The sequence below is a fragment of the Carassius gibelio genome, chromosome B6, assembly GCF_023724105.1.
Source record: "Carassius gibelio isolate Cgi1373 ecotype wild population from Czech Republic chromosome B6, carGib1.2-hapl.c, whole genome shotgun sequence".
NCBI classification, from domain to species: Eukaryota; Metazoa; Chordata; class Actinopteri; order Cypriniformes; family Cyprinidae; genus Carassius; species Carassius gibelio.
Window position 1 is genome coordinate 9,727,193 of NC_068401.1, and position 27,032 is coordinate 9,754,224.

Genomic DNA, 27,032 nt, shown 5'->3' on the forward strand with positions numbered 1-27,032 from the left:
CAAGACCAACTGGTCTTAGCTGGTATGCAGGCTGGTTTTTAGAAGGGTTTTGGCCACTTCCTTAGCTGGTCAGGCTGGGAGACCAGCTAAAACCAGCTACTTCCATCTTAAACCATGCAACCAGTTCAAGCTGGTTATTTCCGCAAGCGTTGTAAACATACATGAGCTTAATTAACAACATTGCACGGAGGTACCTCATTGATGATTTATCCAAATTCAACATGACATTGAATTTGTTTATATTCTTCGACTACGTTAGCTTTTTCTACATTTTCAAAAGGACGAGGTCCCACCGAGATTTGAACTCGGATCGCTGGATTCAAAGTCCAGAGTGCTAACCATTACACCATGGGACCGTACTGCCAAGAGGAGCGACATAACGATACTTATTTACTATTACGTATATGTTGACAGTTTTTTTTTTTTTTTTTCAGATGCATATGCATATTTATCGTGAATTTGCTTTGCTTAATTCAAGTATTTAAGGTAATAATGTTAGTCTCTAAATTAGCTTATAGTCAATGACAGTTTCTAGCAAACCAACAGTAAGTAATTTTTTGTTACTTTTGTATAAATAATTACCTACTTTAATGTTTGTCGAAAGGTATTACCTTTTCATTTTATTTATTTACACTACCGCCACGTTATGTCTCTTCATATCATATTGTGTTATGTTTAGCTGCTTACACACCGGGACCTGTTTAACTTCATCTCGTCTTGTGCTGTCGGAGTGAAGGCAATCTTGCACGCACACACAGTCTCCGTGGGTTTAAATCGTATTATTAACTTATTAATGCCTTTCTAGAGAGAAACAGGCGCATCAGAGTTACAAAACGAGCAAAAACAATCATGGGTGTTTACTGATTAAATATATTAATTTAATCGTTACCTAAAACATCTGCAACAAATATCACTCTCACATAGTGAAAGCTGATGAGTCAACGAATGGTCGGTCTGTAAAACGTCTTTATTTTGTTAATTTTTTCCACTGTTAATCATATTTTTTCCTCCATGTTTTTTCGTTGTGACATTTTCGTTCCGAGTAAATATGTAGCACAAAAGATGATCGTTGTCTCCTCTTTTTGGCTGATCTTAAAAAAAAAAAAAAAAAAAAAAAAAAAAAAAAAAATTATATATATATATATATATATATATATATATATATATATATATATATATATATATATATATATATATTCATTACTAAATAATAATAATGATAAACCTTTAAAAAAGCAAAATGATTCTAAGCTATGTTTTATCTGATTTCCATACAGAATCCCGATTGGCTGGCTGCCCTTGACCTTTGACCTAAAATGAAGTAACATGCACATTCCACAGTGTTCTTTGTAGTCTCTGAGAGGTTATGACCTGTTATATCACTATAACCGTCTGAACATTTTGTACGTGGGAAATGGAAAGAGAAGAACAAAGGTATGATCTTGGTCTTATCTTAGTCTTACTACTATCTTGAGAGGGATCTTTTATAGGTGAACACCACAACAAAATCTTCTGAAGGTCACATGACCATATTAACTATAATATATTCAAGTGCAGTATTGTTTTAATAGTACACTGACACTATCAATTGCATATCTCTTTTATTTTCTCTTTGCGGTGCTGTTTTAAATGGAAGTACAAAGTATGCTTAGCAGTGTTGGGTATAGTTACTTTGCAATGTAGTTAGTTAGGTTACAACGTTACCATCAATTAAAAGTAATCAGTTATGATACAGCGTTACCTATTCATAAAAGTAACGCGTTAGAGTACTCATGCGTTACCAAAAATTAAAAGCAGTTCGCAGCGGCTCACACACGACAGACATAGCCCCCGGCCCCTTTAAATGCACCTAGAAGTCGTGACTCCCGACAATGAATAACGTCAGTCATCCGACTAAATTAACACTGCAGGATAACAATAACAGGAAAGACAGTCAACAATAGGCTATTCCACATGGCGTTTTATTTATTTATTATCACAGAACATATTATTAATCAAAATTCGCACCTAACGTTACCCAGCCCGGGTAGCCTAGGCTACTTTATATTATGAGCACCACAAGATAACTCCTGATTTTTCTTTAACTTTAAATAATGCAGTTATCAAAGTACAAGTATGCTTACTTGTAAACACAACCTTAAACAGGCTTGCAGATTTAAATCCATTTAGAAATGATGAACAACCAGCCAGCCAATGATCTAACAGAAATTAACAGCTGCCTGTCAAACAAAAATGATAACAAACCGAATTAAATCCTTCACTGCCACACAGGCAAATGACAAATCGCTTAATAGCCGAACTAATTATTATTAAAGTGTCACTCACAGTCACAAGCCTAAATTCGCTTTAACACAGTCCTCTTACATTTACTCTTCAAAGTAGTGATTAAAACGTAGCGTTAAATTTGAGGTAGAATTTTTGGCGGTCGACAGAAGCTTTTCACCAAAGCAGAGTGTGCATTTTACCGTTATGTTCTTTTCTTTTTCGTTGACAAATTGAAAATAATGTGCGTACTTCCATAAACCAAACGCTGTCCTCTCTGCCATCTTGCCGGGAGTTCGAAAAAAAATAAATAAACCCACACACACACAGGGTCAGGCGCAGGGCACAGACGCATCACAGCCATTGACTTTACGATCACAGAGCTTCGGCTCCGCTGATACTGTACATCCGCAGGTGGCACAGTAGACCTAGGAATACTGTCTGAAAAAAAGCAGGCTGCAGTCGGGATTTTCCTTTCCTTAAAATAACGGATTACTTTTTTTAAAAAATAAAGAAGTTACTGATTACTTACGCACGGAACTAACGCGTTAAGTTACAAATTTCAGGAAAAAAGTAATTAGAGTACTCTAACGCGTTACTTTGTAACGCGTTACCCACAACACTGATGCTTAGTACCCTAAATGTGCCCCTTTATATTTCCAGAGAATAGTCCATATGTTCCTGCGAGAGGATGACAGAAACAGCCAATGGATAACCATAAGAGGCCCCTTTCTCTGCATCTTTTACTTCCGTTCATGCCTCTTACGATCTTCCTTACTACGTCACTCCATCACATTTCTCCTCCTTTATCTCAACATTTTCCATCAATCATTCCAACTCACATGCCTGTGCACAAACACGACACAGAACCTTTCTTCTCCCACTGCATGCCACAGGGCTGAATTCCCCCATGTGATCAGACTAATACCATCAAACTTGTGTTATATTTCTCTTCTGCATACACACGCACACAGCTTGACTTCAAGGCCTGAAACAGAAGCCTCTGCTATACTACTCAGGCAGACACACCCAAGTAAAACATGGACTCATCTCCTTACAAACCCAAATATTATATTGAAGAAGAAGAAAAAAAACTGGCTGTCACAGACGGCTGAACATTTCCATGACTTACTGCGGTAACTGTAGAGACCAGAAATCGTCTACTGCTATTAGGTTAAGTAGGTTATTGGCTGGGCCATAAATTGTTTTGTGTTGAATTTATGTTTTTCTTAAAGGGAGAGTAAAATGCAAAAGTAAATTTCATTAATTTCATATCTCTCATCATTTATGTACCCTTTCCGACCCTATGTGAGGGAATGTTATGGAATAGCCTTGCCTCTTCCTCTTTTCTTTTTTTATACCTACAATGAAAATGAATGGTGCACATTCTGTTGTGTTCCACAGAAGACATAAAGTCATTCAGGCTTGCAACAATATGATGAGAAAATTACACGTTCCTTTAATGCGGAATGAACAACCTGACACACATTTCTGTTCGCTTATACACAAATATAATGCTCGACCTCATGCGGACAAACTGTTTACCTCGTTGGTGCCTCTGACGTCACGACACACCCCTCGCGCGCGTGAGACTCGTGAGTGTGTGTGTGTGCGCGCGAGAGTGTATGTGCGCGCGCGCAGCGCAGCATCTCGCCCGTGAATGCAGTGGGGTTCGTATGAGTGAATGTGTTTTGCTTGTGGAATGTGGGAGTTGTCCCCACGCGCTTTACGAACAACCGACCTGTCCAAACAGTGCACGCGTGGCAAAGGATGTCACACCAACCAAAGCAGCGGACGCACGCTCACAGCACAGTATTTGATCCGTTATTGGAGGAAAATCCGCCGTACAGGGTAGAGTTGGGGCGGGGCGTAATTACACGGAGTCCCATCTATTTAGGGTCAAGTACAACATTTTTACAGTACTAACCAGCGTGGGTTCAAAGTTTGTTTTGTGCCCGGAAACTGCGAATCACCCACAGGGCGCGGAGGAAGTGTTTTCTGAGTCGAACGATATTTTAGGTCGTATTATTTTGTCTTTCGTTAATCCACAGACTCGCGATTAAATCTGCACGGGATGGATTGCAAAACTACGATAGCCAGCGTGATTCGTTAGCATTTCGTCGACTAGCTCCTCCAGAGGCTCGACCGCGAGGACGGGGCTGTGGTGCGACTGGACGCGGAGCGAGGCGACCCTCTGCGGGCTGCGTTGCCGAGGCGGTGGGCGTGTTTTCTCGGCGTGCTAGCATGTGAGCTGGCGCCAAGTTCTCGGCGTGAAGAAAACAAGATTTACAAGTTACTGGCTGGAGCGAAGCAGCAAAAGTCACATCTCTCTTGATCGGAAAAGTTGCACGCAGGTACGAAGGGAGCAGTTACGCACACTATTATCAAAGTGAACCTTGTGCGCACACTAATGCAATTCAAAACAAAAGCTGCTAGTCTGCTAATGTTAGGTAACCTACTCAAGTGACTGTTTTTTTTAACCTGGCACATGAGATTCAGAGAGAGTGAGAGAGAGAGAGAGAGTTCGTGTGGTAAGTTAGTTTGCTAAACTTAAACGCTTTTGTCACTTTAGTACCTGATTATTTATTCGTTTTGTGTCTTTGATGCATCTGTCTCGTTGCACTGGTTGAATCTAATTTAAACACCGACCTTGGCAAGTTACACAAACTTTGCATGCCTCCTAGCACAGCTAGTTCTGAAGGATGACTTAAAAGATCAAATTCGTACTAATGAAGCATTAATTATATTTAATGCAATGTATAAGCTTGTAATTGTAATGAGTTTGATCGTATATAGCTGCGTATCGGCTCATCCGTTGCGGTAATTTCCAACTGCGACATCACCCAGCCACAGCGACAATATCGCTTCATAGTTTTACCAGCACTTTTAAAGTCCCTGCTTTAGGGATTGTGCTGACTTCTGTACCAAATACTGTAATATCAGAGATTTACTGAACTAATTCATAATAAAACATACAGTACGAGTTATTCAGATCGGATACGTGTTTTGTATGTATGCGCGCGCGCGTTTGTTTGCTGTAATACTTTAACAGGTTTCTTTGATAATATGACCAAACATAGTGGAATTACTCATTAGTTAATATACATTAAAATGTAATTAAACTTCCATTCATATATTTTCACATATAGGCAAATTTAAATACACATAAATACATTATATCTATTATGCATTTGCTTTTTTCTGTAATGTTTAATTGTAAGTGAGAATTATTGTTTCGTTTAAATTTCTTTTTTTGTACTTGTTAATCTTCTGCTGTTTTGATAAAAAACGTTATCTTCCTTTTTACCCTATGGTCTGAACAAAATGTGCTTAAGTGTTTTACCTGATGGGGTCTGTATCTGTTTTCTAAAGCCTGGTGATGAAAGTAAAACTTTACAAATGCTTTATTAAAAACCTAGTAAATTGTAATAACCCTGCTGTTTCAGGTAAATTGAACCTTATCGGTATTGTTTAACATAATGCCCTTGTGGGTCATATAGGAGAGAGGGCGCGTGTGACTGCCATGAAAGCACATTGTGCTGTTGGTATGTTGAGAATCTGTTGTAGTTTGCATAGTTTGTTTAACATGTCGGTTGAACTGGGCTAGGACTTTTTTTCCACCGTTCCTAATGGACAACTAGTTAGGGCATGTCAGAGAAAGCATGGTCAGACGTGAATGGCTGGTCATATTAATACTCTTTTTACTTACTTTAATTTACTCTAATATTTTTTTATTGTTTAAGTTGATGTTAGGTGGTAGACCTTTAAAATCAGTTCTTTTAATGTTTACCCTTGTCCCATGTTGGAATGGCTAATAGATTTGCTTAGGACTAGTTGTATCAGGTAATGTGTTTGTGTGGCTGTAATGCAATTGGTAGAAGTGGTTGTTTTAGGAACGATGCTCTTTTGTGCAAATTCAGGGTTGCGATTTTTCTAATTTGAGTGGAAATAGTATGAGATAGCCAACAATGTAACAAAATTAGACGTGATACCCTGGAAAGATTTCAAAACCCACTTTTCCTTATACGTCTTTTGTATATACACTACTATACAAACTTTTGGGGTCAGTCCTTTAAAAAAAAAGAAAGAATTAAACAAGACCACATTAAATTAATCAAAAGAGACAGTAAAGACATTTTTCCTTATTTTACAAAAGATGTTTATTTTAGATAAATACTGTTCTTTTGAACTTTCTATTCATTAAGTAAACCTTGTTAAAAAATATCTCATGAAAAGATTAAGCTGCATGACTGTTTTAAACATTGATAATGTGTTTCTTAATCTCCAATCATGTGACACTGAAGACCGGAGGAATGGCTGCTGAAAATTCAGCTTTGCCACCACAGGAATAAATTACTTTCTAAAATATATTCAAATGGAAAACAGTTTTTTTAAATTGTTATAATATCTCACAATTACTGTTTTTCTTGTATTTTTGCTCAAATAAACGCAGCCTTGATGGGAATAAGAGACTTCTTTAAAAAAAAACATTAATAAATCTTACAAACTTTTGAACTATCTATACATACATGCAACATATATGCACACATTTCTATTTTCCCCCCTATTTCTCTTCATTTTTGTTTTTTGTTTGTCTTATCAGTGCATGATAAGTGATTGAAAATACGCAGGCTTGTTTTCTGCTGAGCTCCAGTAGGCTATTGACGGCAGTAGCAAAATCTATATCATCCTGTAATGGATGTTTACATGTTCAGTATAGTCCAGAATACCCTTGCACCTGTATAATACGTTCTTAAACCTGATCGAGTCTGACTATGTGTCAAGCTGGATTTCCTTTGTACACGTCTGCCTTTATGTAGGTTGTACTGATGATATGTTCCTTTTGTTTGGATTGTGATGTTTAGGTTGTTATTGTGGCGGTGCTCATTTCAGAGGCTGGAATGTGTGTGCCTGTGTGTAGTTTCTGTAACTCTAGGCAGAAGCTGTGAGGCCTTGACTGTAGCCCTGTAGAGAGGCCCATTGAAGGGGGAGTTGGCTCTGTATGTGTGTGTATGCGTGTGTGCATGCAGACCACTGGGATTGGACACAGGGTAGAAAGACCCCCTGTACGGAAGGAGGGAAAAGGGAGGAAAGAGGAAGGAGGAGTCAGTTACACTTTTCTGGTCATGTGTGTGTTCTTGCCCCGTGTTTTGCATGGACAGATTGAGTGGTCGCGTTACGGCAAGGGTAACCAAAGACGAATACATAAAAATGGCTGAGAAAGATTTCTCATTAGTAAACAGCCTATATTTGACTTCGGGCCATTTTGTAATGTAACTTGTACAGTGTTGGCCTGATGTTTGTTTATTTACTGTGGCTAATGTTTTACAGTGCTATCTTTTGCCTTTGCATCTGATTTAAATAATATTTGTTTCCTTATGGTGAATTTAACAGTTCAGAAATAATTGATGTTCAGTGTGAGGAGGTTTTTCAGCATGATGGAATGATGAATGATTAATGTATGTCTTTGCGCAGTGTATCTTCGGCTTCTGTGGATTGGTACTATTTGCTCAGTGCTTGACTTTGCTATATATGGCTTCACTAAACCTACATTGACTGAGAGTCAGATAGACTGAAATAACACAGAAAATGCATGATCATTTTTTTAATTATTATTATTTCTCTCCATAGCATTGATTTCTATAAGATCCTATAGTTACTTTGCATAGTACCACAGTATATTAGGGATAATATAGAGTCAGCCTATAGGTGATCAGGTAGTGGAGGGATCTTGTCACCCTAATTACATACTTGCAGGCTAGATAAAACATACTTATAAAGTTTAGTGGTCGTTACACAAAAATAACCGACAGCAGAGTGCAATGATTGGCCAGTCAGAAGTAGATGTTGCTGAGGCTCAATTTAGGTTCTTCGTCACAATGTTTTTTTTAAATATATATATATATATATATACATCTGTCTCAAGATTTTGAGATGCATGTTTGTCACCTTATTTTACAAGTTTACTAATATACACTGTTAGATAAAATGTAACTCTAAAAGCTATATATTACCAAAATGGTAAATATTATGACCTCAAAAGTACATATTAGTTGTACCTAAAGTGTACGTATGTAGAATTGTTTTAGCTATTTTGTCTCAGGGTATCACTCCAGTGACAGCTTTATACTTCTTTTCTGAAACTGTATAAGTAATGCTAAATAAGTAAATATGCATTCTGAGAGTAAAGTAAAAGAAAAGTAGATGCTTCTGCAGACTCCATTGTGATAAAAGGATGGTTCACCCAAAAATGAAAATGTTGTGACCATTTACTAATCTCTATCTTGTGTTGTTCCAGTCTGTGTGATTTTCTTTTCTTCAGTGGAACATACAAGAAGAGATTCTGAAGAATTTTGTTATCCAAGGAGTTTCGGTTACCATTGATTACCATGGTATGGACAAAAATATACACACATTTTTCAAAATGTTGTCTTAATGTGTTCCACAGAAGTAAGTCATACAGGAGAGTAAACGATGACTGAATTTTCATTTTTGTGTGACCTTTTCTCCTTGTGTTGTGTTTACGTTGAAGGGATTTTTGTCCTTTGAGGATGCGATGTTGGCCTACACGGATTGAATTTGTGTTTCTCCTCAGGATTACCACATTTCATAGGGTTAAATCTAAACCAGCTTGATTTTAACGCAAATATCGTCTGTTCCGTCTCCTGAGGGGTATGTTAATGTAATTGCTGCCTGTGGTTAAACATCTAGCATAAACAATTACTTATACATTCACGTAACGTGTACATGTTTTTACCCGGTTCAAATGGAAATCTCTGAAAGAATCCGACAGAAAAATGACTTTACCATTTCCTCGTAGAGTGTTGCTTGGCATGAGTTTTAGTTTGTATTTGTGTGGTGTACTTGTGGAATTTTGTGTGTTGTGTGTGTGTGAGAGAAAGACTTTGTGTGTGAGTGTGTGGCAGTGTTATAATCTGGCACTGTGTTTCCAGGAGGGTTCGTGCGAGGACAACAGCAGTTTCTGTGTCTTCTGGACCCGAACTGACCCAACTGGCTCTGCACATTACACATACACACATATTTCCTTGGCGTGTGTGTGTGTGGAGGAAATGTGTAGGACAGTGAGTCTCGAAGTCTCTGTCTGTTTTTATGGGCCTGCTGATGGTTCTGCCATCATAGCCGTCAAAGCCATTTTTCCGGGTCGCCCCAAGTGCAAGAACAGTTCTACAGGCCTTTAGTATGTGATGTTGCATGTGTTGCTGTGTTTTCCACATGGTCTCCATGCCAGGCCTGGCATTCCTGCCGCGTGAGTCTGTCTCTGTCTGTTGTCATAGCTAATGAAGGTTTATGAAACCCTGACAGCATCTCTGTCCTGTCCTGCACACAGGCGCCCCTCAGCCTCTGTTGCAAGAGCTGGGGTGCTTTTCTCTGTGTTTATTTAAATTTATGACCGAACTATGCCTAAATGTCACACTAGTTAGTTACAAAGTCGACCTGCTTCATGAAGTATCTAGAAGTGTTTATTGCAAAGGAACCATAGCTACGCATGTTGGTTGATGTATCACCATAGCTACACGTTACAGAGTTATTATATAGCATGAGCACTGTGTGTTACACTATAACCACTGGCAATATGTTATGGAAAATGCTAATCAGTGATTATCAGCAATGACTTTGCTCTCTGACTCGGAGTTGGTACGTTTTTCAAAAATGAGGTCAATGTAAGTTCTCACCGAATTTTCAAACCGTTTTCGATTAAAAGATAACGATCGTGCATGTTTCTTCCAAGGCGATCTTCTCCGCTTTAGTCATGCGGTACCTCATGTACTTTTATATGATAAACAGGCCACTCGCATCCAGGTCATTCTGCTGAAGAGGGACAGTCTTTCTCGTACACCTTGTCCTACATACTTGTTAGTATGTGATTCTTCAGTCAGTTCAAACATTAACCCTGAACTACCTTAAAGGTCATCACGATCGTACATATAGTGAGGCCGCAGTCAAAGTGTCAGTCATGCTGTCTTCACATGTCCAGATCGAAAATATTCCAGGTGTTCTCAGATTTCCTAGATGCTATGTGGCTTTAGACGAAACATTAACCTGACCGGCAATTTAAGACACGTTTAACATTTTCTAAAAGTCTCTTATCTCCTTCATGCTATGTGTGCATTGATAACAAGAGCCATATACTGAAGCAAATGCGAATAGTGGAGATGTGATGTGCACAGTCCAAAATCTCAATGTGCACACACAGTTAATGATTTTGAAGACTTGTGAAAGCAAGGACTAAATTTGCCTAACAATTGCTTTAAGAATGATTATTGTGAGCAGGAAAACAGTAATATTAAATCGATCTGTTCTTCTAACCTTCCGTCTTTTTGTTAAATCAAAGTTTTGGACTTAAAATGTTAAGTTCATTTTAGATTACTTAGTGTAATATGGAGCATTGCTCATAATATTAGCTGATGAGGAGTATATTGTTTATCCAGGCTAATCACTCATAGCTACAGCTCACTTCACGAAGTCTACTTTATTATTTAAAATATATGTATTTTTTTCCGCAAATTAGGTACAATCCAGAATAATGAAACTCAATGACTTTTCTCCTGCACTTGAGTGCAATGAGATGTAAATGCTTATGTAAGCATGTATGAAGTTAAATAACCTAAAAGTATATGAATTGCATTATTTTATTTGAAATAAGTACCAGTCTGTTTTATATTTTCTTATGCAATTACAGATGCATTTAAACAGTTTGTTAACGTCTATACTTAAAAATTTGCATTCATTTTATTAAAACACGTTTTGTAATTGTTTATTTATTCATTTTAAGTGAATTTATTATTATGACTTGCGTCTGTCCTCATTTTTGAATCTGTCTGGATATTGACAAGCATAAACTATTATTATCATTACTGGATAAGCCAAGAAAAATAACAGCGTCCATCTGCAGGTTACCTTCAAAAATATGCACATAAGTAGTGCCATGTTTGTGGCTGACTGCCAACTAAATCTTCACAAACGGCGATTGCAAATGTTTCACACATTTTGAATAGATGAATAAATGAAGAGCCCAGTTTAGATAAATGCATCATTATGTGCTGAAGTGTTTTGAAATGGATTTATTAGTGTGTTTTCAGTGCACTTTAAAATAAATTGAGAACTTTATCTTGAAGAGGTCACATCTCGTGTGTGTGTGTGTAAAGTAGGTTTTAATTTAATTTGGAATTATTTCTAAATTAATTTTTTTCACAGTCTTTTATAGCAAATGTTCCCTTCTGGTGGAATGACCTGCTGAGTCCTTAGCCATCCTCAAGAATTGGCTAAAAACACATCTTTTCCATCTTTATGTGCCTTCTAACTCTAGCACTCTCTATTCTTTTTATTTCAATTCTTAAAAAAAAAAAAACATGCCCCATTTTAGACTTGCACTCTATTAATTTAATGACAGCTTGTTTTCTTTAAAAGAAAAAAAAGAAACCTTGCTATGTGTACTGCGTTTAAGCTAACTGAGACTTGTTATAGCACTTGTATATCATTGCTCTGTTGTTGGTTTTAATTGTTTCCATTGTCCTTATTTGTGAGTCACTTTGGACAAAAGCTTCTGCTAAATGACTAAATGTAAAGTAGGTAAACTTGCGATATGTGAAACTTTTAGCATATTTTCCAGCTAAAGGATTCTGTTTATAGCAAAGAGATCACAAAAAAAGTAGGAATTTCCTCATAACTCACTGAGTGGAAACAGGAAAACTGTGACATCACCCTCTATGCCTAGTTATGCTTATTTGGTTTGCGCTGTTCCTGTTTATATATATACTGAGTCGTGATGTCCCTGCGACCTTTCACATAGATCTCCACTTTATTACTGGTCCCATGTATTACGACAGTGCTGAGTTGAAGAGTTAATCGCGTGCTGTTATCATAAACACATTTATTGTGAAGATGTTCTTATCACCTGATGCTTTTTAGCTGTTTGAGTTGGTGTGTCACTTTGACCTCTGACTAATTTCAGCATAGCTCTTGTTCCTCATGGATTGTTCAGTGGGTCTGTGATGATTTTATGTTTATGTGTTTGCTGACCTGGTTCTTTTTTTTTAAATATTTGTTTCAAAAAAGGCATCTGATTGAGGATTGAGAGATTGAAGCTGACATCTGTTTGTTTTCATTTGCACGATCTCCTACAACCAGTCTAATCCTGCTGCCCTTCCTCAATGGTGTAGCACTGATAGCTAATTAATATTCCCCTCTACCTCGTACGCTCTTTATCAATGCGCATACATTAGTGATGCTTATGTAAAGAACTCTGTTTTTCCCCCCTTTCAGTTTGTGATACTGGCCTCATGGCTTTAATCAGAATGATATATTGCTCTGTTAAAGGACTGTTAATTATTCAACACTCGCTAAAGAATGTCAGTTATGATTTGTGGTTTTGTTATGCTGTCAGTCTGTTCTGAAGAAAGAGGACATATAGCTTTTGTTTCTAAACTCCCAGTCAAAAGTTTATAATAATTCAAATCTTGTCATGTTTAAGAAAGAAATCTCTGATGCCCACCAAGGCTGCATTCATTTGATCAAAATTCAGTGAAAATGTTACAAATTTTTCTAAAATATTACAATTACAAATATCTATTTTGTATTTTAATGTTTAAAATCTAATTTATTCCCTTGATTATTAATTTTTTTTTAGCAGCCATTACCACAGTGTCACGATCCTTCAGAAATCTTTCTAATATTCTGATTTAACATCAGTTATTACCATAGGTTATTACTGACACTCAATTATTTTAATAACGGTTCTTATTATCAAGGTTGAATTATTTTTTTCTGCTGGCGAAAAAGTGAAAGTATTTTTCAGGATTCTTTGCTGAATATAAACCTTGAAAGAACAGCATTTATTTGAATGATAAATCTTATTTTGTCACTTTTTATTTAAAAAGTTATTTATTTATTTTTTGATTTTTCCTTAGCCCAAACTTTTGAATGCTGGTGTATCACTGTTTCCACAGATTAATAAAAAGCAAGATAAGATATTTATCATTATCAATTCTTGTTTTGAGCACTAAATCATCATATTAGAATGAATTCAGAAGGAATAAATTAAATCTATTTAATTAGATCAACGTTTGTTTAAATTGCAATACTGAAATCTGTGTTCTTCTTTCCATCATCCTCGTAAATGCACAATTCTATATGTTTAACAGTTTCCCCTTCTCCTCCTTCTTCTCCTATAGTGATGGAGTCAGCCGTTAGTACATCCACTCAAGTGCCAGACGAGTTTGACCGTAATGTTCCACGAATCTGTGGTGTGTGTGGAGACAAAGCCACTGGCTTTCACTTTAATGCGATGACCTGTGAGGGCTGCAAAGGCTTTTTCAGGTACACACACACTTTCTCTCATCCAATTTGGTATTCACACAGTTACACTGATGTTCATTAAGAAACACATTAACACATATTATCTGTAACCAATGTGATACTGCCAGACTATTTTTAGTGTTTTTATGTGTGTGTTCATTAGGCGCAGTATGAAGCGGAAGGCCAGTTTTACCTGTCCTTTTAATGGAAGCTGCACCATCACTAAAGATAACCGTCGCCACTGCCAGGCCTGCAGACTCAAGCGTTGCCTGGATATTGGCATGATGAAAGAGTGTGAGTTACTAGCCAGCATGACACATCTCAGAACACTGGTTACTGGGAGCCAAGATATACTTTGTTACATCACGTTTTAATTATAATTTAGATTTGATTTACTCTGCAGTCTCAAAAGCTTCCAAATGTCATTTTTGCAGTCTTGAAGGGCTTTGCAGGATTGGTATGCTGTTTGTAAGGTTGTTCCAAACAAAAGCATGTAAGATGATCCGGTCACAAAAGGTCCCGAAAGGCTGTTAGATAAGTGATACTTGGTATAAGGAAGTAGTTTCGCCATTTGTGAGCACATGAACCTAAGTGGCAGTTTTTTGCGAATCATATTGAAAGTGAAAGGTACTTCAGATTATGGATTTCACAATGATTGCTCTTGTGTTATGATGAATCATCAGCAGAAAATAAAGCTTATCGTTTAAAAAAAAAAAAAAGAAAAAGAAAAAAAGCATTGTATGCAGAGTTATAAAATTGCAATATTTGATGTAAATGTTTTAGTGACCCCAACCATCTTAAAAATTTATAAACCTGAATATTGCTTTAACCCTAAAAAAAAAAGAAAAAAGATTTTAAATATTTTTTTTAAATTGGCTGAAAATTTATAATTCGTAATCCTTAGATTAGTGGGTGAAATGGAAGAGAAATATCCAGAAGATTTAGCAGTTTTAGAAAAAATATATTAAGATAATGTGATTCAATATTTACAAGTATTTCTACAAGTAAAAATGGTCTGATGGAATTGTTCTCCCCCCTGTCAGATCTATGAGACTGAATTAAATTGAAGCTATTGATTAAACTCCATCGAACAATACTGAAGTAAATTATAAAGAATTATGGTTGTAATATAACACTGGAGAGCAACATACGATATAAGTTTCACATTTTAAAATCTGTATTTTACCTGTAATAAAATTATATTACATGGGCACATTAATATTGCTCATCCGTCTTTTTTCTTCTTCAGTTATACTGACAGATGAGGAAGTTCAGAGGAAAAAGGAGCTGATCCAGAGGAGGAAGGATGAGGAGGCACAGAAGGAGGCGCAGAAGCCCCGGCTTTCAGAGGAGCAGCGCAGCATCATTGATTCGCTCGTGGATGCACATCACAAAACTTATGACGATTCCTACTCCGACTTCTCACGCTTCAGAGTAAAACATTCCTCAGATTTTTCTCTATTCTCTTCTGTATGCCATTCTCTTAGTTTCAGCCAGTGTTAAAGTGCCCCTATTATGGATTTTTGAAAATGACCTTTCATGCAGTGTATAACATAGCTCTAAGTGAATGAAAACATCCTGCAAAGTTTTAAAATCTGAAAGTGCACTGCATATAAAGTTATTGGGCCCTATTGTAACGATCTAAATGCGAAGGGTAAAGTGCATGGCACAGGTGCACTCAGGGCGTGTCCAAATCCACTTTTGCTAGTTTAATGATGGAAAATTTAAATAAACGGACCAGAGTGTCATCTCCCATTCCCTTTAAGAGCGAGATGAACCCGCGCCAGGGCGGATTGCTATTGACATGGAGGAATTTGTTGGTGGAAAAGCTGAATGCTTCTCAAGCGAAGACACCGATCTGCTTGTGCGCGAAGTTAAAGCGCGCGAGCAGATCATCTACAGGACAAGCAGGAATCCACCAAAGCTCTGCGCGATGAGTCAGTTAATATATATGTGTGTATTGGCATGATTGTTCAATTAATTAGCCAATTTCATTCATTATTATAAGTAGTAACAGGCTGAATTGCAAATAGGTAACCTAATTCTAATACATGCAATGACTATCCATCATTACATTTTAATATTTATGTAGCCTACACAATAATATTATTTTACACTCCAAGCCTTTTGTTTTTAATATTTGGCATGTTTGTGTAATGCGCATCTCTGTGTGTAATAAGCAAAGTCAACACGTACTGTGGACCCGCCCAGAGGCGCATTTTCTACCAACATGTTTTTTAAATAACAAAAAAATATTGCGCCATTGACTTTAGACTTTAGGCCAGGTTTGAGTTGGTCTATGCCGCAGTCTATTTTCAACTCCTTAAAATAGCAATGCACCGGAACACACCTCTTTTTTTTTTAGACCAGCACATGGGTGCAAATGCATTTGCTAATAAAACCATGTGGCGCTGGACGGGAAAATGCGAATGGCGCTGGACTGAAACTAGCAAACACACTTGCGCTGCGCCTTGTGTTGCATTGCGCCAGGTTTATGATAGGTCCCATTGTCTCTCAAAAGAAAGAGTCGATTCTGAATCATTGAAACAAGTCATTTTAAAACGAATCCCAAGCCATTTAATTTTTATCTCAACATGAAACATTAGCATATTGCCCACAAAATTCTAATTCATTCTTTGCCACTTGGTGCCGCTTTTGGAGTGTAAAAATAGCGGTTTCCCCAAGTAACGATGTACACAAAACAGCACTGTTCTCACAAACACTGCTTTATCAGGCTTCACATTCACTTCACATTTCACTTCACAAGATGAAGTGAAAATGAGACCAATCAGACCAATCACCGCAGATTAGCTTCATGCAAAGGAGGATTTTGGAATAATGAATGTTGACTGAATAGTTTGGGAGTCTTAGAGCAAGGTAAAAATAAATGTGTGCATGACAACCTGTTATTGGGGACTCTCCATAGTACAAAACCAAAATATGTACTTTCATTACCTATAATACAGGCACTTTAACATGTTCTTGTACATTGATCCCAATGAGCTTTTGGACACTTCAGTGACACAAAATGTTGCTTGCATTCAGTTTTAAACCAAGAGGCATCTGTATGGCATCTTTTCTCAAAACTTACAGATCTCAACCAACTGGTGTAAAAATGTTTTTTAGTGATCATACACTACTGTTCAAATGTTTGGGTTTGGATTTTTGTCTTTAACTGGTTTGAAAAAATGGTTTGAAAGAAGTCACATAAGCTCACCAAGGCTGTATTTATTGATTTGAAATACAGTAAGAACAGTAATATTGTGATAATATTATTACAATGTAAAATTACTGTTCTAAATTTGTATATATTTAATATATAATTTATTCATATATCTAAGCCTAATTTTCAACAGCCATTACTTCAGTCTTCATTGTCGCATGACATTCGCATAAAATACTTTTTGGTTCCACTTTATCTGTCTTTCTTAGGCATACTTTACAAATTTTGCTAATTATTTGTACATTAGCTAACACATGCTAATGTTTTCATATGTTTATGGGTGTTTTGTGTCGCAGCCTCCGGTTCGAGAGGGTCCGGTTACACGCAGTGCCAGCCGAGCCGCGTCTCTTCATTCACTATCAGATGCCTCCTCGGACTCCTTCAGCCATTCTCCAGGTGACACACACATGCGTATACATGCTGAACTAATGCACACAAACACTCGTCTGTACATAAATCACCTGTGAGGTTTCTTCTGAGAAATGTTTTTCAGCCCAATGTGAGGCGCGGACAGGCGTGTGTGTTTGTGTGTTAGGGGGTTGTATGTCTTAAATGCACAGCAGGCTCCATCCATCTCACCATGCTTGACGTCACAGGAGAGCCTCTCTAATGACAAACAGACTATTCACATGCGTACACACACACATGGCTCATCCTGGAAGCAGCAAGTTGTTTTTGTAACTTTAAATATGATATGTACTATAAACTCTGTGCTAGGGGTGGGTGGTATGACCATAATCTTACAGCGCACACTATGAGTAATTTTGTTCTGGATTTTTTAAATAAATTTAATTAATTATATATATAAAAAAACAGGTTCATTTTCTGACTGCTGCTTATTTAATTCATCTTGAAAAGTGTTGATTACAGCATTACATTGTCTACTCGCTTTGTATGAAAATGTGTTGTTTTTGCAGTTTTTGTTTGCTTTTTAGGCAAAGTGTAAATAAAGTGTATTCTGCTATGTTGACAGTTTTGTTTATTGTTATGAAGGTGTCTGCAGAGTGCAGAAAACCGTACGCTGACAGTCAGTGAGGTTGAGTTGAGCTGCCTGCTCAACCAGTCGTGTTTACCTGTGTAAACATGCACAGTGATTCTAGTGCAAGCTAAAGTGGACACAGTTGCTGAGCCATTGATTCAGATTTTTACTTGGCTTACCAGCATTTACACTGGCCTGCCACACAAATAATAATTAATTTAATTAAATGCAAAAAATGATCACTTTTGTTTGCTGTTTCGATTTCACGTTTTGTTCTTACTTTCTCTTTCTTTAGAGTCTGGAGATCGTAAGATGAATCTGAGCAGTTTGTTGATGATGTATCAGGAGCAGGGTTTGAGCTCCAGTCCAGACTCAAAGGAGGATGAGGGCACTAGTCTGTCCATGCTTCCTCACCTGGCTGACCTGGTTTCCTACAGCATTCAGAAGGTCATCGGCTTTGCCAAGATGATTCCTGGATTCAGGTACATTTTTGGTGTGCGTGTGTGTAGAGCAACATATAAAAACTAGCAAATATTGCAATCACAAAGTTTAAATGAAATGTATAATCATTGCTGTTAATAGTGTTCAACATCTGTTTGATTGAATGTCATTTGTAGCTAACTGCATGAATCTTACTGTACATTTCTGCCATAGTCACCACTAATAACCTACCTCTAAATGTAATGTAGAGACATAATATTTCCTGAAAAGCTGCTTTGTAACGATTGGTATCATGAAAAGTGCTATACAAGTAAACTAGAATTGAATGGAATTGAATTGTGCGTGTCGGGCAAAATTTTATAACTTTCTGTTTGTAAATTCATAAATGTATTTTATTCAGAATGTCTAGTGAAAGGAATTTAAAGAAATTCAGCTGTCACCAGAAGGAATTTGGTTTTTCAACAAAACTGAAGAAATTTTACAGCACAAAAACAGCAGCAGAAATTTCATAATTTTATTTTTTTGAGTTTTGATTAATACTGTAGTGTTTTGAATTTTGCAGTATTGAATTTTACTGTAAAACACCAGAAAGTATGTACCAATTTTCAAAAGCTCTATAAAAACAATATTTTACATAGTCAATAACTTGAGTAAATGAGAGCATTCTGTGAAATTATATGATTAATTACATTAATAACTCAACCAAAAATGAAAATTTGCTGTTAACTTACTTCAGACTTTTTTTTTCTACAGTAGAACAGTAAAGATTTTGTTTAGCTGCAACCATGATCCTTGGTGATTCATAAAATGCAAGTGAGTGGCAACTGCTGATTAAGACTAGTTTTTTTCACTTGATATGCTTTACAGACATAAAATATCTGTTGCACTTCATTACTGAGTGCTTTAATAATATAAAACACTATACATTATGGCAATACCTAATTACAGACAAATTTGGGTAAATTATGCCTTTAATTTAATTGGCCTTGAGCAAGGATGTTCTCTAAATTCCTTTCATCCATTTTAGTGGTTCATTTGTGGAAATTTCCATCATTTTCTCAATAGGCTAATTTTGACATGCTATCGTCTATTTAATTTCCTCAGGAACATAAAAATAGGTTTGACCTTATAGATGATCAGTAACTCTCAGTACATGTTTCTTTGCTTGCCTCTGTGCACTTCCATGTATTTCCCAGCTTCCTCATTAAGTGTGTACATGCATATGCATTATGGACCGCATGTTGCTGTGGTAACCATAGGAGTGTCATGTTATCCGCGCTGAATGTACCCACCCACCCACTCCTTCTACATCTGCCATTGACAGAATCCAGCATGAGCCAACATTTGACGTGTGTTTCTGTTTGTGTGTCTCAGAGAGCTGACAGCTGAAGATCAGATTGCTTTGCTCAAGTCCAGTGCTATAGAAGTGATCATGCTCCGGTCCAACCAGTCTTTCAGTCTGGAGGACATGAGCTGGAGCTGTGGAGGACCTGAGTTTAAATACTGCGTCAATGATGTCACGAAAGGTACACGCAAACAGACATGCATTGTTTCATGCGTTGACATGCAGTGGTCGCACTTTTGGTATGGTTTACTAAAACTAAATAAAACATTTGTATTAATTGAAATAAAGCTGAAAGAAAAATTACAAACTTAAATGACAATGATAAATGTTGACTTGGGAACTAACTGAAATAAAATGTGTTTGATGTATTAAAAGTAATAAAACTAAAACTGAAATAAAATAAACAGAAACTAAATATAAATATTTAAAAAAAGACAAAATCAAAAAGCAAAATTACTAAACTAAACTGAAAAACATACTGGAATAACACTGAATACTTACATATTTTGTGAAGGTTTACTTGGTATATTGTAAAGTAGGGGTGTGTAACAGTGATCGAGTACTCGAGTACTCGACCGTGACAGCGATGATCGATCACGTAAACGATGATCGAAATTATTGTTTTTTTGTTTTTTTTGTTTGGTTGGTTATGGCAGCACGTTGGGCGGCACCCTGATCTCTGATTGGTTAGCTTCCCACTTCATGGCTCAAAAGACGTAAGAACACATAATGGCCTCAAAGTCACGTAGTGATGGCTGGTTTCCCTTTGAGAAGAACGATGAAAAAACAGTTCAGGGTAAGCTGTGCAGCGCCAAGCTGTCACACAAATAGCTACAATGCGCTATCATCTAAAATTTGTACATAAAATATCTGGCGATAACAGACGAGCATTGAATCACCTGCCGTAAGACTTAAATGCAATGCAGACAGAACCGAGAAGACGACAAAGCTATTCGCTGAAATGGTGGTGAAAGATTTTTTTGTAAAAAAAATGCCGTTGAATAAAGTAGCAAAAAAAGAAAAAGTATCTTTGTGTGTTAATTTTTAAATCACAGACATATAATGAAATGGTCTTTATAAAATAAAAATGCACTGGATATATTTGTAGCCTAATTACATTATATTTGTAGAGATGACGAAAATCTAAATTATTTGTTTGTCAGTTTTTATCTTAAATATATTTTAAATCTCATTCAATTATTTAGCAATAATCAGTGATTTCCATGCTGTTAAATAATATTTAAATAATATTTTGGTTGATCAGAAAGTGCAAATTGAATACAAAATATTAATTAAATATTAAAATACATTAAAAAAATAACGATAGTGACACTAATCACGAATTTATTGTACTTTCGTTTTTGTAAAGCACAATCCGATTGAGTTACACTTTCGGTCAAGTTCACATCTGCATCGGCGAATGTTTTTCAGATAAAAGTTCCAAAAGCTAGTCTACGTCTGATTAATTAACATGAACAATTAAGCTAAAATCGCTGCATATCATCGATTCGTTTCATGCTCATATAAGCAATGCCCGATAATGATATTGCTCTTAAATGTTTTATTTTTCTATTATTTTTGATATTTTATTACTGATGTTATAATAATGCAGCCGAGCTTTTTTTCCGTCATATTTGTGGGCATAATTCAATTCATATGGCTTTGAAAACGCGCTGGTTTATGGAAAATAAAACTTAATTACAACTATTTAATTACAACATTACAACACTTAATAACGTAGATGAAAATATGGCACAAATCTGCCATACATTTATAATGAGAACTTTATAGGAATCTAAAGTAAAATCTGCCCTTGCCCATCTTTCAGCGTGCTGTCATGAAAACGCATCAGAGGGAGCTCGCGCTCTCTCTCTCTCTCTCTCTCTCTCTCTCTCTTTCTCTCTCTCTCTCTAACGCATAACTTAGCATCCTATTGTGCTGAGACAAGTTGTTATGTTATGTCTGATATGTATCTCAGTTATCTTATTTATCATAGGATGTGTCATAGAATTAGCTTCCGTTTATTGGTATAGGCTACTCTTCACCTCAGGCAGATATTTTTTGCTCCTTTATTAATAACATTGCTTCATCATAATCATTATCTAACCTATCCTAATCATGTGTTCATGTTTTCATAGACAGATTTTCATGTCAGATTTTTTTTTTTTTTTTCTCATTTTAATAACAATCTTCAGATTTTTTCCCGCATATAAGCCCCCCCCCCCCAATTAATCGATTAATCGTTTTTGAAACCTATCGATGATCGAAATGAGAAATTTCCCAAAATGCCCATCCCTATTGTAAAGAGAAGGTTTTATTTGCAATTCATTTGATGTCACCAGAGGGTATGATGTTTTTTTTCGAAGTCGTGTAGAAGTGATTTTAAAAAAAATAAAAAATTTCTTCAAATAATTTTACACTTTCTATCCCAGTCTTATGCATGCGAACCATATAGTGGCTCCAAAAAATATGGACACTAAGCCAACATTAAAAATGTATTCACATCTTTGACAAAATATAAAACTAACAAACTAGCAAAACTGACATTTTGTTTCAAAAGTACCTCACAAGCATTAGGTATGATTAATAATGAATAATATATTTTTTTCAGCATTTACTTAAGTTAATGTTGTACGTTAATTCATACTTGTTCATTTAATTCATTTGAAATGTTTAAACTGTATATGTTAACATAATTATAGATCAATACATGAAAGTATTGTTGTTTCATGAAATTGTTTAAATTAATGATTAATTAATTATAATGATTATTCCATGATAATCAATATTACTACATACAAAACAATAGTTATATTTTTCAAAAATGAAATAAAAAGTCACTTTCTGGTTATTGTCCATAGTCAATGTGATGAACAACACTTGTAGTTAGTCTCCGTCAATAATGAGCCTAATGAAATCCTCCTGATTTTGTGTGTGTTTGTGGGTGCAGCTGGACACACTCTGGAGCTGTTGGAGCCGCTGGTGAAGTTTCAGGTGGGCTTGAAAAAGCTCAACCTACATGAGGAGGAACATGTGCTGCTGATGGCCATTTGCCTGCTGTCTCCAGGTCAGCTGTTATATACCAAATGCACCAAGCATTAGACAGACTGAGACTTCATACATGCAAACAGGAATCTGACTTATCTGTGTTTGTGTGCTCATAGACCGTCCCGGGGTGCAGGACCACGAGCGTGTGGAAGCGTTACAGGACAGAATATCTGAGATTCTGCAGGCGTACATCCGTGCGCATCACCCGGGGGGGCGTCTGCTCTATGCGAAGATGATCCAGAAGCTGGCGGACCTCCGCAGCCTGAATGAAGAGCACTCCAAACAGTACCGCTCCCTCTCTTTCCAGCCCGAACACAGCATGCAGCTGACCCCTCTGGTGCTGGAGGTGTTCGGCGGACAGGTCACTTAGCAACTTCACCCGAATCGGAACGATACGTGCGGGTCAAACGACGTGACCCGGAGGGTTGTGGAGTGAATGTACGGACAATCACCTTAAACACATACAGTTTCCAGGACAAAGTTTGTGTGTGTGTGTGTGTGTGTGTGTGTGTGTTTCCCTCATCATTTACAGATTGGATAGGGAGTGCCATAGATGTTTCTGTTTGTTTGTTGTATTCACATGAGAATGTAATATGGTCATGGTGTTTTTCACTGTGGCAACGCGATACAGTATATTTTACTGTGCTATCAATAGCCAACAGTATTACACTGCATGTGTAGGATGAGTGTGTGAGTGTGTCGTCCTGTTCTAAACCTCCGCATGGTCCCCAAAGCGCTGTCCACTACTGCTGATGTCCTGTCTCTTCACCTCCTGCCTTTAAATGCACAGGGTTAAAAGTACTAATGCAAGCACACAGCTCTAACTCACCCCCTCGCCTAGCCACTTAACCAATCAAACGGCAGCTCCGCCTCCCTTTCCTCTGCCTCCAGAGCTCTGATAGGTCGCTGAACAATGGCTGTCTTCTCTACTGTTATTTGCCTGTGCTGTGATTGGCCAATAACCTGACGCCTCTGCAAAGTGGTCAGTGCAGCATTAGCCCTCTCCACTCAGCTAACCTGTAAATAAGACTCAGTATCTATATTCGTACCTTTTCAAATCAGTGTAAATAGAGTTTGATATAAGCGCTTCTTGTGGCTAATGGTAGAATCTAGCAGAGGGAGACCCTGCAGCCCTGACTGGTCATGATGAATATGTAAACGAAGACTGCGGTTTAACTGTGTGTGTATGCAGACATACAGGAATCATGGATGAAGTTTTTAAAGAACCCATCTTTACAATGTTCTGAAGTCCTTTAGGTTACATATTTCTCAACTCTTGCATTCCATCATTCATTTTTTCCATCGGAAACACTTTTTCGGATTAGTTCAACTAATTACATTTTCCCCTAACAGTTTTCCGCTTCGTTAGCTATCATGAGACAAAACCCTGAATGCTTTTTATCATGTATTTAATTTGTTTTATTTATAGTACATTTCACACAAGTTACACTGCTAAACTAAAAATGCATAGGTCATACCCCCACCACCACCACTACAAAAAAAATACCTGGATGTAATTTTAATTACTCTAAAATAATAATCAATATCATCCATATTACAATTATGTATTCTATGTTTTTTTTTTTCTTCATATTACATTATGGTATTCAGTTTTTTTTTCTTAAATAAATAGTTGCAATAATTAATGTCACTTTTTTTAAAATCGTAATTTTGGAATGAACTATGACCCGAGTTTAAAAAAAAAAATCTAAATTTTGGAATGAACTATGACCCTGAGTTTATATTGCTTTGATTGGGAAATAAGACTAACTTATTTGGTTCTCACATTTTTTAAATAACTTAGAAGCATGCGGAGTAATCTATGATTTAATTTTTTATCATCAGTAACTGTTGCGTTACATGCTACCTAGGTATATTTGATATTTTGTTGGCACAGGGAGGTTCTTCAAAGCGTATTCTAATTACAGCATATCACAACTCAGCACATTCTTGTCTTATGCTGGTTGTTATTATCTAAACCTTAAATGCAGACACCTAATACCATATCATCCATGGTACATAGTCATTTTTGTTGTATAGACTTTTTTTAACCCCATGTTAATATCACACTAGCCACTGCCTGCATTGTGTCCTCTAAACCAAACACAACTGCCTTAGCTTGGCCTCAGCTGTTCACAGTTCTCAATTTAAATTGACCTTTTTATGCTTTTTAAGTATGTAAGAGTCCTGTTCTCCACTGTGTATAATATCTGTAAATGATATTTGCGAGACTGTCGTCAAGGGCTCCTTGAGTCGCATTAGAGAGCTGATGCTTACAGAGTGCTTTATATATCTCGTTCTATCCTGTTTCTCCACAAACTTTTTTATTTTTATTTTTTTGAAATCACATCTGATTCGTATGAATCTTCTTCTCAGTCAGGGCTCAGGGTCATTAGGAAAAACTTTTCTGTGGTATGAGAGTTAATCATAGTTGATGAAGATTGTCTGTAGGTGTGAGTTTGGTGTCGGAACTGGGTCGACGATTTAATGATCATGTAAGCTGAATTTAACTACCTGGAAACTGCGGTCGCTCGGAAGGGCGAGCGTAGTGCGCATGTGTGTCTGTGTAAGAGTGCGTTTATGAAGTGAGGGCGATGTATAGCATTTACACCAAGTATATTCAAATAGGATTGGGTGTCGCATATTCATCCCAGTCTTGATGGGGAATGTGTGTTTGTGTGGGAAGGAGATAGATTGAAAAGGTTATCGTTTCCTCAGTATATTACTATTAAATAACTTAGTCATGGCACTTAAGATTTAATGATATGGAAGGTTTGCTATATATATCTATGAGTATTACTTTGCAAATGTAAAAGATTAAAATATTTTCTTGTAGACTAGTTTTGATATTCTGGTATCAGTGTACAGGTGGCAGCACAGGGCAGAGGGTTGTTTGTTTATGTGCGGGTAGCTATTCAAATATAGGAAAGTATGACTGAATGCTAACCTCCTGCCCAGTGCGGGCATATATATCTAATGTTTTTTTTCTTTCATGATCTTATTGCTCTCTTCGACTGTCTATTTTATCGTCTTCATGCCTTCTCTCTATACTAAGCTGCTCAGTACTTTGTGGGATGAGGGTGTTCACTCAATTTTGAACTGGAAAACTATGAAAGCTTCCAGTCTTGAGCATTTTTGTAATCATTAACTTGCTTGTTTCGTTTTGATTTCACGAAGAATAAGTGAGAATATCCCTGCAGCACTTACCATAAATGTAGATCAGACAAACCAGGAGAACATGTCATGTCTAAACAGTTGCAAAATATACAATATGCACGGTGATGATGATGATGATGGCGAGACATGAGAAAGACGATGATGAAATTGATGTTGGTCTCTTTTCCGAGTCCAAAATGTAACCATAACAAACTACCTCTCTGGGGAACAGACACATTTGATTTGTATTTTTTTATGATTCATGTTTGTATTTATTGCTGTGCAGTGGCTCACATGGACAACCCAGTACCTCATGTATGAATATCACTTAACAGCAAAGACGCCTTAACAGCTGTTTTATCAGATTTTTTAAAACTATTATTATCTGTGTGTACAGTATTTGTATCTTTAGCTTTCTTCGACACACGTGGAAGCATTCACATACACGGACGGACAGACAGACAGACACTTCCACAAGAGAGCTGAGAGCTGTTAAGGCGTGGTCACTTCCATGATTGACAGTGTTCAGTTGCTGCTGGGATTGGTTGGCCATCCTCAGGCCCCTCCCCTTCTTTATTCTGACTGCTCAGTTGGATTTTGCTGCTCCGCAAAATAATTACACAAAACCTGTCAGAGCATGGCCTTCTCTCTTTTTCTCTTTTTGAACGGTGACGCATCAAGCGGACATCATCTACTCTGCAAATCACACTTGCTCAAACTTTACCTCGTACAAAAACACATATACGCTCTACAGTCAATACCTCATGCCTGGTCAATCCTAAAATGGAGTAGATGATGGATTGCAATTGGTGACAGTCATCTGTGACAAAGAGAAAATGAAGAGAGACGTGCTCTTTACCTCTCCTCTTCTGTCTGGGCACCATTGGACAGGAGATCAATAGAAAGTTTGTGGCACTAAATGGCTCATAAGTGCAGAAGCACTTCTGTCTCTGAGTGAATGGGTACCATAAGGAAAACTGTAATACAAATGCTAGCTGTTTACAGGCTAAAAGTAGTGTGCCTGCTTACCAGGACAAAACCAGTTGAATATGACCATTCATGAAACGGTTAAAAATTGCCTGTTTATTTTTCCTTTTTTTTTCTTTTACATCATAAAGTATTGTAAATTCATGTTCCTGATTTCATGTAATATTGGTCAAATGTTTTACAAATCAATAAAAGAATATAATAATAAACAATAGTTACTTTGATTTTCTGTCCTACTGTGGAGGGTGGGGTAGGAAGTGTCATCCTATTAATCT

At 36.9% G+C, this 27,032-nt stretch overlaps 1 protein-coding gene, 1 long non-coding RNA gene and 1 other non-coding gene across 5 annotated transcripts; 2 read left to right on the forward strand and 1 right to left on the reverse strand.

The window, feature by feature from the left end:
- Positions 1–146: 146 nt before the first annotated feature.
- Positions 147–3,556, forward strand: LOC127959450 (uncharacterized). Its single transcript, XR_008154266.1, has 3 exons — positions 147–545; positions 1,278–1,434; positions 2,926–3,556. It is a non-coding gene; the product is annotated as an uncharacterized LOC127959450 (long non-coding RNA).
- On the reverse strand, positions 285–356 carry trnaq-uug (transfer RNA glutamine (anticodon UUG)). The gene has a single exon. It is a non-coding gene; the product is annotated as a tRNA-Gln (tRNA).
- A 329-nt stretch (positions 3,557–3,885) lies between the features above and the next one.
- Positions 3,886–26,971, forward strand: vdrb (vitamin D receptor b). 3 transcript variants are annotated; one of them, XM_052558641.1, is made up of 10 exons: positions 3,886–4,616; positions 8,561–8,654; positions 13,455–13,599; positions 13,742–13,872; positions 14,828–15,012; positions 17,098–17,197; positions 18,076–18,262; positions 19,596–19,747; positions 22,517–22,633; positions 22,731–26,971. In XM_052558641.1, the coding sequence occupies exons 3-10, from the start codon at positions 13,457–13,459 to the stop codon at positions 22,982–22,984; spliced, it is 1,269 nt and encodes a 422-aa protein (XP_052414601.1). In that variant the 5' UTR covers positions 3,886–4,616; positions 8,561–8,654; positions 13,455–13,456; the 3' UTR covers positions 22,985–26,971. The 3 variants fall into 3 exon arrangements, with proteins under 3 accessions (XP_052414601.1, XP_052414599.1, XP_052414600.1); XM_052558639.1 differs by lacking the exon at positions 8,561–8,654 and having other exon boundaries at positions 3,886–4,793; XM_052558640.1 differs by lacking the exon at positions 8,561–8,654 and having other exon boundaries at positions 3,887–4,616.
- Positions 26,972–27,032: the final 61 nt, after the last annotated feature.